At 42.4% G+C, this 15,666-nt stretch overlaps 1 protein-coding gene across 1 annotated transcript; it reads left to right on the top strand.

Annotated features, from left to right (window-relative positions):
- Positions 1-8,920: 8,920 nt before the first annotated feature.
- On the top strand, positions 8,921-13,063 carry LOC115146719 (Wilms tumor protein homolog). Its single transcript, XM_065003992.1, has 3 exons — positions 8,921-9,365; positions 9,720-9,850; positions 11,481-13,063. The coding sequence occupies exons 1-3, from the start codon at positions 9,083-9,085 to the stop codon at positions 12,549-12,551; spliced, it is 1,485 nt and encodes a 494-aa protein (XP_064860064.1). The 5' UTR covers positions 8,921-9,082; the 3' UTR covers positions 12,552-13,063.
- The last annotated feature ends 2,603 nt before the right edge of the window (positions 13,064-15,666 follow it).

The following is a 15,666-nucleotide window of genomic DNA, read 5'->3' as shown; positions in this document are numbered from 1 at the left end:
ATCACATCAGTGACTCAACCCAATCAAGTGACACACCCCTCCTAGGGACGGCATGAAAGACCCCTCCTGTCTCAGCCTCCAGTATTTGTGCTGCAGTAGTTTGTGTCGGGGGGCTAGGGTCTCAGCCCCTGTGAAGGTGACTCAGCCCCTGTAATAGGGTTAGAGGCAGAGAATCCCAGTGGAAAGAGGGGAACCGGCCAGGCAGAGACAGCAAGGGCGGTTCGTTGCTCCAGAGCCTTACTGTTCACCTTCACACTCCTGGGCCAGACTAGACTCAATCATATGACCCACTGAAGAGATGAGTCTTCAGTAAAGACTTAAAGGTTGAGACCGAGTTTGCGTCTCTCACATGGGTAGGCAGACCATTCCATAAAAATGGAGCTCTATAGGAGAAAGCCCTGCCTCCAGCTGTTTGCTTAGAAATTCTAGGGACAATTAGGAGGCCTGCGTCTTGTGACCGTAGCGTACGTGTAGGTATGTACGGCAGGACCAAATCGGAGACATAGGTAGGAGCAAGCCCATGTAATGCTTTGTAGGTTAGCAGTAAAACCTTGAAATCAGCCCTTGCCATAACAGGAAGCCAGTGTAGGGAGGCAGGCACTGGAGTAATATGATAACATTTTTTGGTTCTAGTCAGGATTCTGGCAGCTGTATTTAGCACTAACTGAAGTTTATTTTGCATCGTTTTTGGACAGAAAGTTTCTGATTTTTGCAATGTTACGTAGATGGAAAAAAGCTGTCCTTGAAACAGTCTTGATATGTTCGTCAAAAGAGAGATCAGGGTCCAGAGTAACGCCAAGGTCCTTCACAGTTTTATTTGAGACTACTGTACAATCATTAAGATTAATTTTCAGATTCAACAGAAGATCTCTTTGTTTCTTGGGACCTAGAACTAGCATCTCTGTTTTGTCCGAGTTTTAAAGTAGAAAGTTTGCAGCCATCCACTTCCTTATGTCTGAAACACAGGCTTTAGCGAGGGCAATTTTGGGGCTTCACCATGTTTCATTGAAATGTACAGCTGTGTGTCATCCGCATAGCAGTGAAACTTAACATGATGTTTTCGAATGACATCCCCAAGAGGTAAAATATATAGTGAAAACAATAGTGGTCCTAAAACTGAACCTTGAGGAACACCGACATTTACAGTTGATTTGTCAGAGGACAAACCATTCACAGAGACAAACTGATATCTTTCCGACAGATAAGATCTAAACCAGGCCAGAACTTTTCCGTGTAGACCAATTTGGGTTTCCAATCTCTCCAAAAGAATGTGGTGATCGATGGTATCAAAAGCAGCACTAAGGTCTAGGAGCACGAGGACAGATGCAGAGCCTCGGTCTGATGCCATTAAAAGGTAATTTACCACCTTCACAAGTTCAGTTTCAGTGCTATGATGGGGTCTAAAACCAGACTGAAGCATTTCATATACATTGTTTGTCTTCAGGAAGGCAGTGAGTTGCTGCTTAACAGCCATTTCTAAAACTTTTGAGAGGAATGGAAGATTCGATATAGGCCGATAGTTTTTTAAATATTTTCCGTGTCAAGGTTTGGCTTTTTCAAGAGAGGCTTTACTCCTGCCACTTTTAGTGAGTTTGGTACACATCCGGTGGATAGAGAGCCCTTTATTATGTTCAATATAGGAGGGCCAAGCACAGGAAGCAGCTCTTTCAGTAGTTTAGTTGGAATAGGGTCCAGTATGCAGCTTGAAAGTTAGAGGCCATGATTATTTTCATCATTGTGTCAAGAGATATAGTACTAAAACACTTGAGTGTCTCTCTTGATCCTAGGTCCTGGCAGAGTTGTGCAGACTCAGAACAACTGAGCTTTGAATGAATACGCAGATTTAAAGAGGAGTCCGTAATTTTCTTTCTAATAATCATGATCTTTTCCTCAAAGAAGTTCATGAATGTATTACTGCTGAAGTGAGAGCCATCCTCACTTGGGGAATGCTGCTTTTTAGTTAGCTTTGCGACAGTATCAAAAATAAATTTCGGATTGTTCTTATTTTCCTCAATTAAGTTGGAAAAATAGGATGATCGAGCAGCAGTAAGGGCTCTTCGATACTGCACGGTACTGTCTTTCCAAGCTAGTCGGAAGACTTCCAGTTTGGTGTGGCGCCATTTCCGTTCCAATTTTCTGGAATTTTGCTTCAGAGCTCTGGTATTTTCTTTATACCAGGGAGCTATTTTCTTATGAGAAATGTTTTTAGTTTTATGGGGTGCAACTGCATCTCTAGGGTATTGCGCAAGGTTAAATTGAGTTCCTCAGTTAGGTGGTTAACTGATTTTTGTCCTCTGACGTCCTTGGGTAGGCAGAGGGAGTCTGGAAGGGCATCAAGGAATCTTTGTGTTGCCTGTGAATTTATAGCACAACTGTTGATGCTCCTTGGTTGGGGTCTGAGCAGATTATTTGTTGCAATTGCAAACGTAATAAAATGGTGGCCGATAGTCCAGGATTATGAGGAAAAACATTAAGATCCACAACATTTATTCCATGGGACAAAACTAGGTTCAGAGTATGACTGGGACAGTGAGTGGGTACAGAGACATGTTGGACAAAACCCACTGAGTCGATGATGGCTCCGAAAGCCTTTTGGAGTGAGTCTGTGGACTTTTCCATGTTAATATTAAAGTCACCAAAAATTGGAATATTATCTGCTATGACTACAAGGTCCGATAGGAATTCAGGGAACTCAATGAGGAACGCTGTATATGGCCCAGGAGGCCTGTAAACAGTAGCTATAAAAAGTGATTGAATTAAGAATTAAGATGCAAAGATGTCTGCAGAAAGAATGGGGTGTCAGCTATGACATGACACCTTGAGAACATTTATTTGGATAATTGAACTACAGTAATTGAAGTTGATTTACATCCGCTAACAGAATTACGGTAATGAAATGACGTTATGGGTCCCCTATCTGTACTGTACAGAAATGCATAATTATGGATTTGAATGTTCATGGTGATGATTTGAAGAAATTTGCTCAAATTTAAATTAAATAAAATAAAATACGTTTTCACTTTGTAATTATGGGGTATTGTGTGTAGATGGGTGAGAATTGTTATTTTTAATCCATTTTGAATTCAGGCTGTAACAACAATGTGGAATAAGTCAAGAGGTATGAATACTTTCTGAAGTCACTGTACATTTCAGTACATACACACAAAGTTGGTCACATGGGGGAGAGCTGTTGTAGTAACGTGAGGTGTTGCTTTATTTGTTTTTTTTTAAACCAGGTTTGCGGTTAACTTGTGCTATATTAGATGGAAGGGAGTTCCTTGCCATCATGTGTCTGTATCAGAGGAGGATGCTGAGGGGAGGACGGCTCGTAATAGTGGCTGGAATGGCTATTCCATTAGCTACAGCTATTACCACAAGCCCCAATTAAAGTGCCACCAAGCTCCTGTGCTCTGTATAATACTGTAGATATGTCGGGACCAGTTTATTACTGGTCACCCATTCTAAAACTGACTGCAACTCCATGCTTAGGGTCACTTTGTGTTGCAGTGATTTCACTAGCTGTGGTTGCTGACACATATAGGGTTGAATCATCAAAGGCTGCACTGAAATGTAACAGTATAGCTCCCACAATCTTCTTATTATCAATTTATTTTAACCAATCATCAGTCATTTGTGTCAGTCTAGTACATGTTGAGTGCCCTTCTTTTTAAGAATTCTGAAAGTCTATATTGTTCAAACACAATTTTTTCCAAGTTTGCTAAGAACTGGCAGCAAGCTGATAGGTCGGCTGTTAAAACCAGTAAAGGTCACCTTACCATTCTTGGGTAGCAGAATGACTTTGGCCTACCTCCAGGCCCGAGGACAAATATTGATCAATAACAATACTTTTTTCCACCTCTCTCACAGTAACAAAATTCAAACTTAAAATGCTTTTTTCATTACTTGTTTTTTTTATGCATGAATACGATGGGTTTCTGTTCGTTCTTGGCATTTCCTGCCTAAGTTTGCCCACTTTGCCAATGAAGTAATCATTCAAATGGTTGGTTATTCATCACAAAAGCATTTGATGTTGCCAATCTGACTTGAGGAAAGATGGAGTTGAATTTGTATTTCTGCCCATAATTTAATTTAAAGTACTCAAGTTTGTTTTCTCTAATTCTTTATATCATTGATCTTGGCCTCATAATAAAGTTTCTTCTTCTTTTTGTCACATAATTTCTCCATTTGCAGTCAGCCAGTCAGATGTGCAGCCAGACATATTGTACACTCCTTTTAACCCCCATCTCTTTCATCCATACAGTTTTTAAATTCCTCATCAACCCATGGAGCCTTAACAGTTCGAACAGTTAGTTTCTTAACTGCTGCATGTGTGTTAATAATTGGAAGAAGCAATTTCATAAATTCATCAAATGCAGCATCTGGGTGCTTCTTACAAATATTTGTGTATGATCTTATACATTATTTTAGGCCCAGCCTTTGGAACCTTGGCTTTCCTTGATATAGCCACTATATTGTGTTCATCCAATGGATACGGATATATCTTTAGAATATAGTTCTACAGTATTAGTACAAATGTGATCATTACATGAGGATTACACAGTTCCTGTGGTGTTTGTAAACACCGTGGTAGGTTGATTAATAACCTGAACCAGATTACAGGCACTGGTTACAGAGAAGCTTCCTCTTGATGAAAACCAGTCAATATTCAGGTCCCCAAGGAAGTAGCCCTCTCTGTCTACATCACAAGCTATCAAGCATTTCACCACATTATCTAGATACTGACTGTTAGTACTTGGTGGCCTATAACAACACCCTAAAATAATAAGCTATTTTGTTTGACCAGCAATCAAAGCCTTTGCTTATTACTATTTTTTTAGTATATAAAATGGTTTAAATCTGTATATATGCCTACATTTCCCAAAAATATAGACTCTTACCTTTCATTTGACACCCAATTTGACATGATCCTATGATTTTCACGTGTTGGTGTTGTTGTGTCTTTGGCTATGCCGGATTAAGTGATATGACATGTTATTTTATAAAATCCTGATTGAGCTAATCATGTAAATGTAATTAACTAGAGAGTCGGGCACCACAAAATAATATTTATAGAGCTGTTATCTTCCAAATAAACTTTTAAAGACCTAGTCATATTTTACATCAATAGCAGTCAATATTAATCGTCACCTTAATTCAGTCTCATCTGAAAGTTGTAAATTCTTGGTTATCTTCACAAACCCTGGCTAACAAGTTGAATCAGCAATACAAAATTGGGTTTAATTATTTATTTACTAAATACCTAACTAATCACACAGAATTACATATACAAAGAATGAATTATACCTTGATTACAAATGACGTCATAAAGGAAAACGTCCCTAGCGGGCGGAACAGATATGACAGCTGGTTACACAAAAGAAAAGGGGCTGGGTTTGAGTGAAAGAGCGGGAAGACTGAGGGACAAAGGGAGAAGCTGTGCTATCGTAAATACAGCATCTTATGCATTCTAAATTACCGCCCATTTGGAAAAGGAAAATGCAATAAATATTTTCTCTGAGCTGTGCTTTGGTAGGTTGGTGGTAGAAGGAAGGCCGTGTTGCCAAACCGAGTCCTTTGAAGAATGTCTCTGGTGGTCAATTGGATACATTGTAGTAATGTCGTTGTGTGGTAGATGGGATACTCTGTCTGTTCTTTCCTAGCCCGCGTTTGCAGCTGCTGTGACTATAACTCAACGGCTAGGAGGTATCACTTCTGTAGTGAATAAGAGTTCAAAGTTAATACCATTCGCAACCAAAGCTCACGCTGAGGTTGGCTTAGTTCTGTAGTTGACATGTTAGTCCTTTTAATGCAGAGGCTGCAGACCTCAGGTACTTGGAACAGGAGGTTACATTTTCGCCAAGGCTTTATATAGTGGAGCGAGAAGGGTGTGTTTGAAAAGTTTTATAACCCATGTCTCTTCACAGGGGCGGGCCACTCAAATCTCTCATTTGGAAGCTAAAATTACATTTAATCTTTTCACTAATAATTTTATATTCAAACATTTAAATTGAACAACAATTCCATGTGAATCCGATAACTCTGATGTGTAGACTTTCCACGGTAGAGTTTGTCATTCTATCATCGATGATTATGTCTCAGATGACAACCGAACTGACATCATATTCATTAAGTACCAACGCATATGTTCAATTGGTCGGATTACCAGAATATAGTTCATTTCCCCCCACCTTCTGATGTTCCCAGAATCTCTATGTTAACCAAGGGGTTTTCAAATGTCAAATCAGTAGGGTAGAGAGAGGAAAAAGGGGGGAAGAGGTATTTATGACTGTCATAAACCTAACCCCAGGCAAATGTCATGACAGTGCTCATGGATCCTTTTACATGAAATTGCCCATTTGTTATCTTTATCATTTGTCTGCAGTCCATGCTGGGTGAGAGACTCTAAAGCGGCTGGTCACAAACCCTGACCCTGGATCAGAAGCCATTGCTCTTCCTTCCCGAGTCAGAACCAGGACCGAACCGCAAGGGACAGAGACTCCACCATTGCACAAAACACAACCAGTGGACAGGTGGACTGAACAACTTCAGTCCTGGTGGTCATCAGTGAGACAGAGGCTCCAGTCAGGGATCCAGTCTGCAGCCCAGACCATTCTCTTCAGGCTCAGTGCAGGGATGGAGCCGAACCTGGGGCTGATAGAGATAGACCCTCCTGTTCCTATGATACAAACACCAGAGTATCCATGATGAACTGAGCAGGTCACCCTGGGCTTCAGCCTTCACAGAGAGTTGTGGGTGACCCCCCTGGTGGTAGTCTAATAGGAAGTTTGTCTTCTCTTTCAGGATCTCATCTAATGCTTTGTGACTGGGTCCATAGAAGCTCTAGGCCTTCCTCAGTTACCTCATGGTTACCCCACCAATACAGGATGGGTGTTCAACACAAGAGGTATCTAGCCTATAACACAGCACAGCACACCATACCAACAACACCCAAACAATGGCTTGAGGTCAAGGAGGGAGCTCAAAGACTAACCACATGAGGGTGGTTGCTTCTGTTTCTACCTCTAGTGTCATTGGGTCACAACGTGAGAGGTCGAGCATTAGGACGGACGCTGACAAGCTGTACGCCTGCCCCACTTTTGGGAACTGCTTCACTGAGGCAAACTATGTGAAGAGGCACCAGACCGTTCTCACCAAGGAGAGGCCCTTCAAGTGTAAACTATGTTACAAGAGCTTCTTCTTCCTGAGTAACCTTACCAGACATAAGAGTGTCCACAATGGGGAGAAATCGTAGCACTGTGGCTTGAGATGTATGCAGGGGATATCTGGGCACCATTCTTTAGCTGACCTATTATGGTTGTCATGTGAAGTGTCTTGGGGTAAGATTTTTTTTTGGATGACTAAGTGCCTCAGTTGAGCATCTGGGTATGCTCACATTCTCACATGACTTGTTGCTTGGTGTGCTGGCATTAAAGTGTAACACTACATTTCCCCCTCTGAGTTTGGATTTTCCTGTGTTCTAATCATAACAATATAATGTTGAGAAAAGCCAGTGTGTCTATGTATGCGGAAGACTCAACACTAACAAAGAGGTACAGTTAGTTTCAGAATGGGTGGCAAGGAATAGGTTAGTCCTAAATATTTCAAAAACTAAACTGCTTGGAGTAACACTGTCATGGTCAAAACATATTGATACAACAGTAGCTAAGATGGGGAGACGTCTGTCCATAATAAAGCGCTACTCTGCCTTCTGCACAGCACTATCATCAAGGCAGGTCCTGCAGGCCCTAGTTTTGTCACACCTGGTTTACTGTTCAGTTGGGTGGTCAGGTACCACAAAGAGGGACTTAGGAAAAATGCAATAGGCTCAGAACAGGGCAGCAGGCTGGCCCTTGGATGTACACAGAGAGAAACATTAATAATATGCATGTCAATCTCTCCTGGCCCAAAGTGGATTTGTGAGAGTAATTGACATGTTGAATGCACCGAGCTGTCTATTTGAACTACTTGCACACAGCTTAGACACCCATGCATACCACATAAGACATGGGACACCAGGGGTCTCTTCACGGTCCCCAAGTTCAGAACAGACTATGGGAGACACACAATACTACATAGAGCCATGACTCCAAATAACACATGCAAGCAGTAAAATTAGATTTAAAAAAACTGATAAAAATACACCTTATGGAACAAGGGGAACTGTGAAGCAACAAACATAGGCACAGACATATGCATACACACACACACAATAACATACACACTATACACACACATACACATGGATTTTGTGTTGTAGATATGTGGTAGTAGAGTAGGGGCCTGAGGGCACACACTTAATGTGTTGTGAAATCTGTTGTAAATGTATTGTAAGGTTTTTTAAATTGTATAATTGCCTTAATTTAGCTGGCCCCCAGGAAGAGTAGCTGCTGCCTGGGATCCATAATAAATACCAATACAAATACACAATTGCGTGTACGTTGTGTCTCAGTAAAAGGGAAAATCATTCTACTCAGGAGAACTTCTACATTCCAAATCCACAAAGTTTACACCCCAAGGAGCGTTGCTGCTCACTCTGCGGTACAATCCAGTGGAGGCTGCTAAGGGGAGGACGGCTCATAATAATGTCTGGAAAGGCGCGAATGGAATAACATTTGATAATGTTCCACTCCAGCTGTTACCATGAGCCCGTCCTCCCCTATTAAGGTGCCACCAACCTCCTGTGGTACAGTCCAATAAATGATAGGACTAACACACACAAAAAACATTGTTGATAATTTAGGATTTAAAAAATAAAACATGAATCACATAGAAATACTTTCAAGTATTATTTGTATGATAACTAGTATAAAATAGATCGATAATTGTGGACATTTTACATTATGTTGGCACTACAGGACTCTTACTCAGGATTCCAAAAATCCGTGACTCGGAAGTAGTTAGTTCTTCTTGTCTGCGTCACAATTGCTGGACCAAAGAGTTTCTGTACTGCCTTTGGTCAGACTTTGGCGCAAACAACAAAACCGCAGTGTCCAATTACAATTTCTACGTTAGCGTTTTTAATTCGCGTTGGAGATAGGATTTGGTTGACATTTATTTAGGCAACGCTAGCTAGCTGCTAACAATGACTAACTATATGGTTTTTCACACTCAAATAGCCTCCGTCATGGAGGTGTTAGCGAATGCAGCCGTGGCAGAGATCTGTAAACTCGTAGACGACGACTATGCAGTGTTTCGTTTGGAAATAACTCAAAGCCAGAAAGAAAACAGGGCATTGCGGAGGAAACTACAACTACTGGAACTAAAGGTGGCACGGGAGCGCGCAGAGAGGACAATGCGAGAGCGCGTCCTCGCCAGTCGTCCCAGTAGTGTCAAGATCCTCGACCGTTTCAGAGGAATGGCAAGAGGTACATTTAGCAGAAGGCCAAGACTGCCGGCCATAGTGCCCTGTTCCCCTCAGCGCACGTGTGGCTTTACATGTGTTAAGTACACATGGTTAACCAAAATTGGGTGTTGGTCAGTTTTTGGATTGCAAGGAATAATTCCACTGATTCCTTAGTTATCTTGAACAAAGACACTATCATATTTTAACCAGATTCTTGATTTACAACATTTCCTATTGCTAATTGAAAATAATATGATGCATGGAACATAAATCAATCTACAAAAAGTGTATCAAGAAGTTATGAGAAGTGTTACCTTACAGTGTCAAAACTGTCAATAGTGTACCTAACCACCTCTTTTCTCCCAATCACTCTCAGGTGAAGGACATCTCACTGGAGGCCACAGAAGCTTTGTGAAGCCAGCTGAACACACTACATGGAGAGATGACCAATCAATCACTGTTGATGAGGGGAGTGGAACCTCAACCCAGCACGTTATCATGATAGAGGTTAGTGTAATAGTGTTACTTTGTCAATCAAATGTGGCCCGTTTATTTCCCAAAGGCTCCCCTCAGCTTTTTAGTTCCTTACAGTGCATTTTCTACATTACAGCCTTATTCTGAAATTGATTCAATTGTTTTTTCATACATCAATCTACACACAGTACCCCATAATGGCAAATATTTTTTTTTTAAATGTAAAAAATGAAATATTACATTTACATAAGTATCCAGACCCTTTACTCAGTACTTGGTTGAAGCCTCTTTGTCAGCGATTACAGACTCGAGTCTTCTTGGGGATGACACTACAAGCTTGGAACACCTGTATTTGAAGAGTTACTCCCATCCTTCTCTGTAGATCCTCTCAAGCTCTGTCAGGTTGGATGCACAGCTATTTTCAGGTCACTCCAGAGATGTTCGATCGAGTTCAATTCCAGGCTCTGGCTGGGCCACTCAAGGATATTCAGAGACTTGTCACAAAGCCACTCCTGCGTGGTCTTGGCTGTGTGCTTAGGGTCATTGTCCTGTTGGAAGATGAAACTTCACCCCAGTCTTAGGTCCTGAGCAGGTTTCTAACAAGGATCTCTCTTACTTTGTTCCGTTCATCTTTCCCTCAATCCTGACTAGTCTCTCAGTCCCTGCCTCTGAAAAACATCCCCACAGCATGATTCTGCCACCACCATGCTTCACCGTAGGGATGGTATTGGCCAGGTGATGATCGATGCCTGGTTTCCTCCAGACGTGACACTTGGCATTGAGTCTTGGTTTCATCAGACCAGAGAATCTTGTTTCTCATGGTCTGAGAGTCCTTTGGGTGCCTTTTAGCAAACTCCAAGTGGGCTGTCATGTGCCTTTTACTGATTGGCTTCCGTCTGGCCACTCTACCATAAATACCTTATTGGTGGAGTGCTGCAGAGATGGTTGATGCTTTCTGGAAGGTTCTCCCATCTCCACAGAGGAACTCTGGAGCGCTGTCACAGTGCTTATCGGGTCCTTGGTCACCTCCCTGACCAAGGCTCTTCTCCCCCAATTGCACAGTTTGGTCTTGGTGGTTACAAACTTCTTCTATTTAAGAATAAAGGTCAATGTGTTCTTGGGGACCTTCAATGGTGCAGAGTTTTTTTTGGGTACCCTTCCCCAGATATGTGCCTCGACACAATCTTGTTTCGGAGCTCTACAAACAATTCCTTGTACCTCATTGCTTGGTTTTTGCTCTGACATGCACTGTCAGCTGTGGGACCTTTTATACACAGGTGTGTGCCTTTCCAAATCATGTCCAGACAATTTAATTTACCACAGGTGCACTCAAATTAAGTTGTAGAAACATCTCAAGGTCGATCAATGGAACCAGGATGCACCTGAGCTCAATTGCTTTATAGCAAATTAAAGTTTTAATGTTTATTTTTAATACAATTGCAAAAATGTCTATAAATGTTTTCGCTTAGTCATTATGGGGTGTTGTGAGTTGATTGAGGACATTCTGAATAAGGCTGTAACATAACAAAGTGTGGAAAAAGTGAAGGGGTCTGAATACTTTTCGAAAGCATTGCACATCTACATCCTCATTTCTCGTGAGACTTCCCTATGACATTGTTATTCAACTCATGTACCGGAATATCCTCCTTTCTTCTTGTGTCAGTCTGCAGATGTAGAGGCTGCAGGTCCTGGGGTTAAGCAGGAGATGGCTGAAGGAGAAGAGGAACCACGGCACAGCAGAGACTGCCAGACTGCAGTGGCTGGAGCACCCCCTGTAGCCAAGGAGGACCCAACCACCGCCCCAGCACAGCCCAGCAGCATCACGGAGGTCAGTGGAACACAGAACACCATCTTCAAGACAGAGACATACCCCAACACTTCAATGGGGCTGGAGCGACTGGGCTCTCCTCCTGCTCCCCACTCAGAGTATTTACTTTATGGTAACCATAGCCCGACGACGGTTCTGTCCCATCAGGACCCAAGTGACTCGTTACAGACTGTCAATGATCCGTCCTGTTCATACGCTACAGAGACACAGATGATACCTGGTGACATGCCTGTGGGCTTAGATACACAGTCTAATCCAATGAGAGGGGACTGGAACCGGTACAGTAGTAGTAGTGTATACTCTGAAAAGTGCCTGGATGAGAAAGGGGAGGGTCTGGCCTTAGATGATGTGACTGTGAAAGTGGAGGGCGACGCTCTGAAATGGAATGAAGACAAGACTCATTTAGGAGAAGGACACTCGCAGGGCAACAGCAGTGACTTCTTAGACTACAGGGAAAGCTTGGAGACAAATCTAAATGTTGGGACCCACTCCCCTTTACACAAGTTCAGGGATCACAACCCAGTGTCCACGTCAATGGGGCCTTCCGATTCACACAGCCATGTCCTTTTCGATCAGGTATTGAATTCAAACGACAGGGTTAGAGCCCAGGCTCTGGGTGGGGGAGCAACATCAGGAAAAAGTAAAGAGAAACGGTTCCTCTGCGCGTTCTGTAACAAAGGCTTCAGCTGTCCCCAGAAGGTGGAAATCCACCAGAGGGTCCACACAGGGGAGAAACCCTACAGCTGTACCCAGTGTCATATTCGCTTCGCCCAGGCTGGTGACCTGAAGAGGCACCAGAGGGTCCACACAGGGGAGAAACCCTTCAGCTGTACCCAGTGTAACATGCGCTTTGCCCATGCTGGCAACCTGAAGAGACACCAGAGGGTCCACACAGGGGAGAAATAATACAGCTGCCACCAGTGTGAGAAGAGATTCTACCACCAGCACCAGCTGAAGATGCACCTGAAGGTCCACACGGGAGAGGTGGTTCGCACTGCAGGAAGAGGTTCTCAGAGAGGAGCTACCTCAGGATACACCAGCAGAAAACCATTCCACTCAATAGCTTCTGACGTTTAGATCAAACCCTGCATTAAAGACAAAGATGAATTGTCAAAAGATTCGCAGTTGAATTTGGAATTACGAGAGTAACATGTTTTAGTGTTGAATATTCGGGAGGAATGTTGCTTCCAGACCTGTGATATACGCTGAGTGTACAAAACATTAGGAACAACTGCTCTTTCCACGAATGCAGGTGAAACCTATAGTATGATCCCTTATTCATGTCACTTGTTAAATTCACTTCAATCAGTGTAGATGAAGGGCAGGAGACGGTTTAAATAATATTTTTTTTAAGCCTGTAATTTGCATCATAGGTACACTTCAAATATGACAAACAAAATGAGAGAAAAAAATCCAGAAAATCACATTATATGATTTTTTATGAATTTATTTGCAAATTATGGTGGAAAATAAGTATTTGGTCCCCTACAAACAAGCAAGATTTCTGGCTCTCACAGACCTGTAACTTCTTCTTTAAGAGGCTCCTCTGTCCTCCACTCATTACCTGTATTAATGGCACCTGTTTGAACTTGTTATCAGTATAAAAGACACCTGTCCACAACCTCAAACAGTCACACTCCAAACTCCACTATGGCCAAGACCAAAGATCTGTCAAAGGACACCAGAAACAAAATTGTAGACCTGCACCAGGCTGGGAAGACTGAATCTGCAATAGGTAAGCAGCTTGGTTTGAAGAAATCAACTGTGGGAGCAATTATTAGGAAATGGAAGACATACAAGACCACTGATAATCTCCCTCGATCTGGGGCTCCACGCAAGATCTCACCCCGTGGGGTCAAAATGATCACAAGAACGGTGAGCAAAAATCCCAGAACCACACGGGGGGACCTAGTGAATGACCCGCAGAGAGCTGGGACCAAAGTAACAAAGCCTACCATCAGTAACACACTACACCGCCAGGGACTCAAATCCTGCAGTGCCAGACATGTCCTCCTGCTTAAGCCAGTACATGTCCAGGCCCGTCTGAAGTTTGCTAGAGAGCATTTGGATGATCCAGAAGAAGATTGGGAGAATGTCATATGGACAGATGAAACCAAAATATAACTTTTTGGTAAAAACTCAACTCGTCGTGTTTGGAGGACAAAGAATGCTGAGTTGCATCCAAAGAACACCATACCTACTGTGAAGCATGGGGGTGTAAACATCATGCTTTGGGGCTGTTTTTCTACAAAGGGACCAGGACGACTGATCCGTTTAAAGGAAAGAATGAATGGGGCCATGTATCGTGAGATTTTGAGTGAAAACCTTCCATCAGCAAGGGCATTGAAGATGAAACGTGACAATGATCCCAAACACACCGCCCGGGAAACAAAGGAGTGGCTTCGTAAGAAGCATTTCAAGGTCCTGGAGTGGCCTAGCCAGTCTCCAGATCTCAACCCCATAGAAAATCTTTGGAGGGAGTTGAAAGTATGTGTTGCCCAGCAACAGCCCCAAAACATCACTGCTCTAGAGGAGATCTGCATGGAGGAATGGGCCAAAATACCAGCAACAGTGTGTGAAAAACTTGTGAATACTTATAGAAAACGTTTGACCTCTGTCATTGACAACAAAGGGTATATAACAGTATTGAGAAACTTTTGTTTTTGACCAAATACTTATTTTCCACCATAATTTGCAAAACAAAATCATTAAATCCTACAATGTGATTTTCTGTATTTTTCTTTCTCTCATTTTGTGTGTCATAGTTGAAGTGTACCTATGATGAAAATTACAGGCCTCTCATCTTTTTAAGTGGGAGAACTTGCACAATTGGTGGCTGACTATATACTTTTTTGCCCCACTGTATGTGTGCCGTTCAGAGGGTGAATGGGCAAGACAAAAGATTTAAGTGCGGGGTATGTTAGTAAGTGCCGGGCGCACCTGTTTGAGTGTGTCAAGAACTGCAATGCTGCTGTTTCCCGTGTGTATCAAGAGTGGTCCACCACCCGAAGGACATCGAGAGACCTGGACACTGGAGACCTTTTGAGTCAAATGCCCCGACGAATTGAGGATGTTCTGATGGCAAAAAGGGATGTAACTCCATATTAGGAAGGTGATACTATTGTTTTGCACACTCAGTGTATAAGGCATAAAAAATGTTTTTGTACTGTGTTGGCCAGTGGTTCCCAACTCCAGTCCTCAAGTACCCCCAACAGCACACATTTGTTGTAGTAGCCCCAGACAAAAAACAGCTGATTCAACTCATTAACTATGTTTCCATAAATTTGCCCAGAGATTTTTCATTGACATTTAGAAAGTTTGCGTAGAAAATAGATGACAGTTGCCTATCGCTGTGTGTTTCCATAGAACTGTCTTGGGTCGATCAAAAACGGCAGACGTAATATGACTTCACATCAAGAAAAAGTACCAGTCAAAAGTTTGACACCTACTCATTCAAGGGTTTTTATTTTATTTGGACTATTTTCTACATTGTAGAATAATAGTGAAGACATCAAAACTGTGAAATAACATGTATGGAATCATGTAATAACCAAACAAAACCATATATTTTAGATTCTTCGAAGTAGCCACCCTTTGCCTTGATGATAGCTTTGCACACTCTGAAATATCACATTTACATAAGTATTCAGACCCTTTACTCAGTACTTTGTTGAAGCACCTTTGGCAGCGATTACATCCTCGAGTCTTCTTGGGGATGACGCTACAAGCTTGGAACACCTGTATTTGAGGAGTTTCTCCCATTTTTCTCTGCAGATCCTCTCGAGCTCTGTCAGGTTGGATGGGGAGCGTTGCTGCACAGCTATTTTCAGGTCGCTCCAGAGATGTTCGATTGGGTTCAAGTCCGGGCTCTGGCTGGGCCTCTCAAGGACATTCAGAGACTTGTCCCAAAGCCACTCCTGCATTGTCTTGGCTGTGTACTTTTTAAAATTTCATTTCACCTGTATTTAACCAGGTAGGCTAGTTGAGAACAAGTTCTCATTTACAACTTTGACCTGGCCAA

Source organism: Oncorhynchus nerka, linkage group LG18, assembly GCF_034236695.1.
Source record: "Oncorhynchus nerka isolate Pitt River linkage group LG18, Oner_Uvic_2.0, whole genome shotgun sequence".
Lineage (NCBI taxonomy): Eukaryota > Metazoa > Chordata > Actinopteri > Salmoniformes > Salmonidae > Oncorhynchus > Oncorhynchus nerka.
Note: the sequence above shows the minus strand (reverse complement) of the source record. Positions and strands in the feature narration are given on the sequence as shown.

Bases quoted from the DNA above. Each gene is read 5' to 3' on its own strand.
- LOC115146719 (XM_065003992.1), top strand. From the start codon at position 9,083: ATGACTAACTATATGGTTTTTCACACTCAAATAGCCTCCGTCATGGAG. The intron at 9,366-9,719 runs GTACATTTAGCA...AATCACTCTCAG, and splicing joins TTTCAGAGGAATGGCAAGAG to GTGAAGGACATCTCACTGGA. The intron at 9,851-11,480 runs GTTAGTGTAATA...TTCTTGTGTCAG, and splicing joins AGCACGTTATCATGATAGAG to TCTGCAGATGTAGAGGCTGC.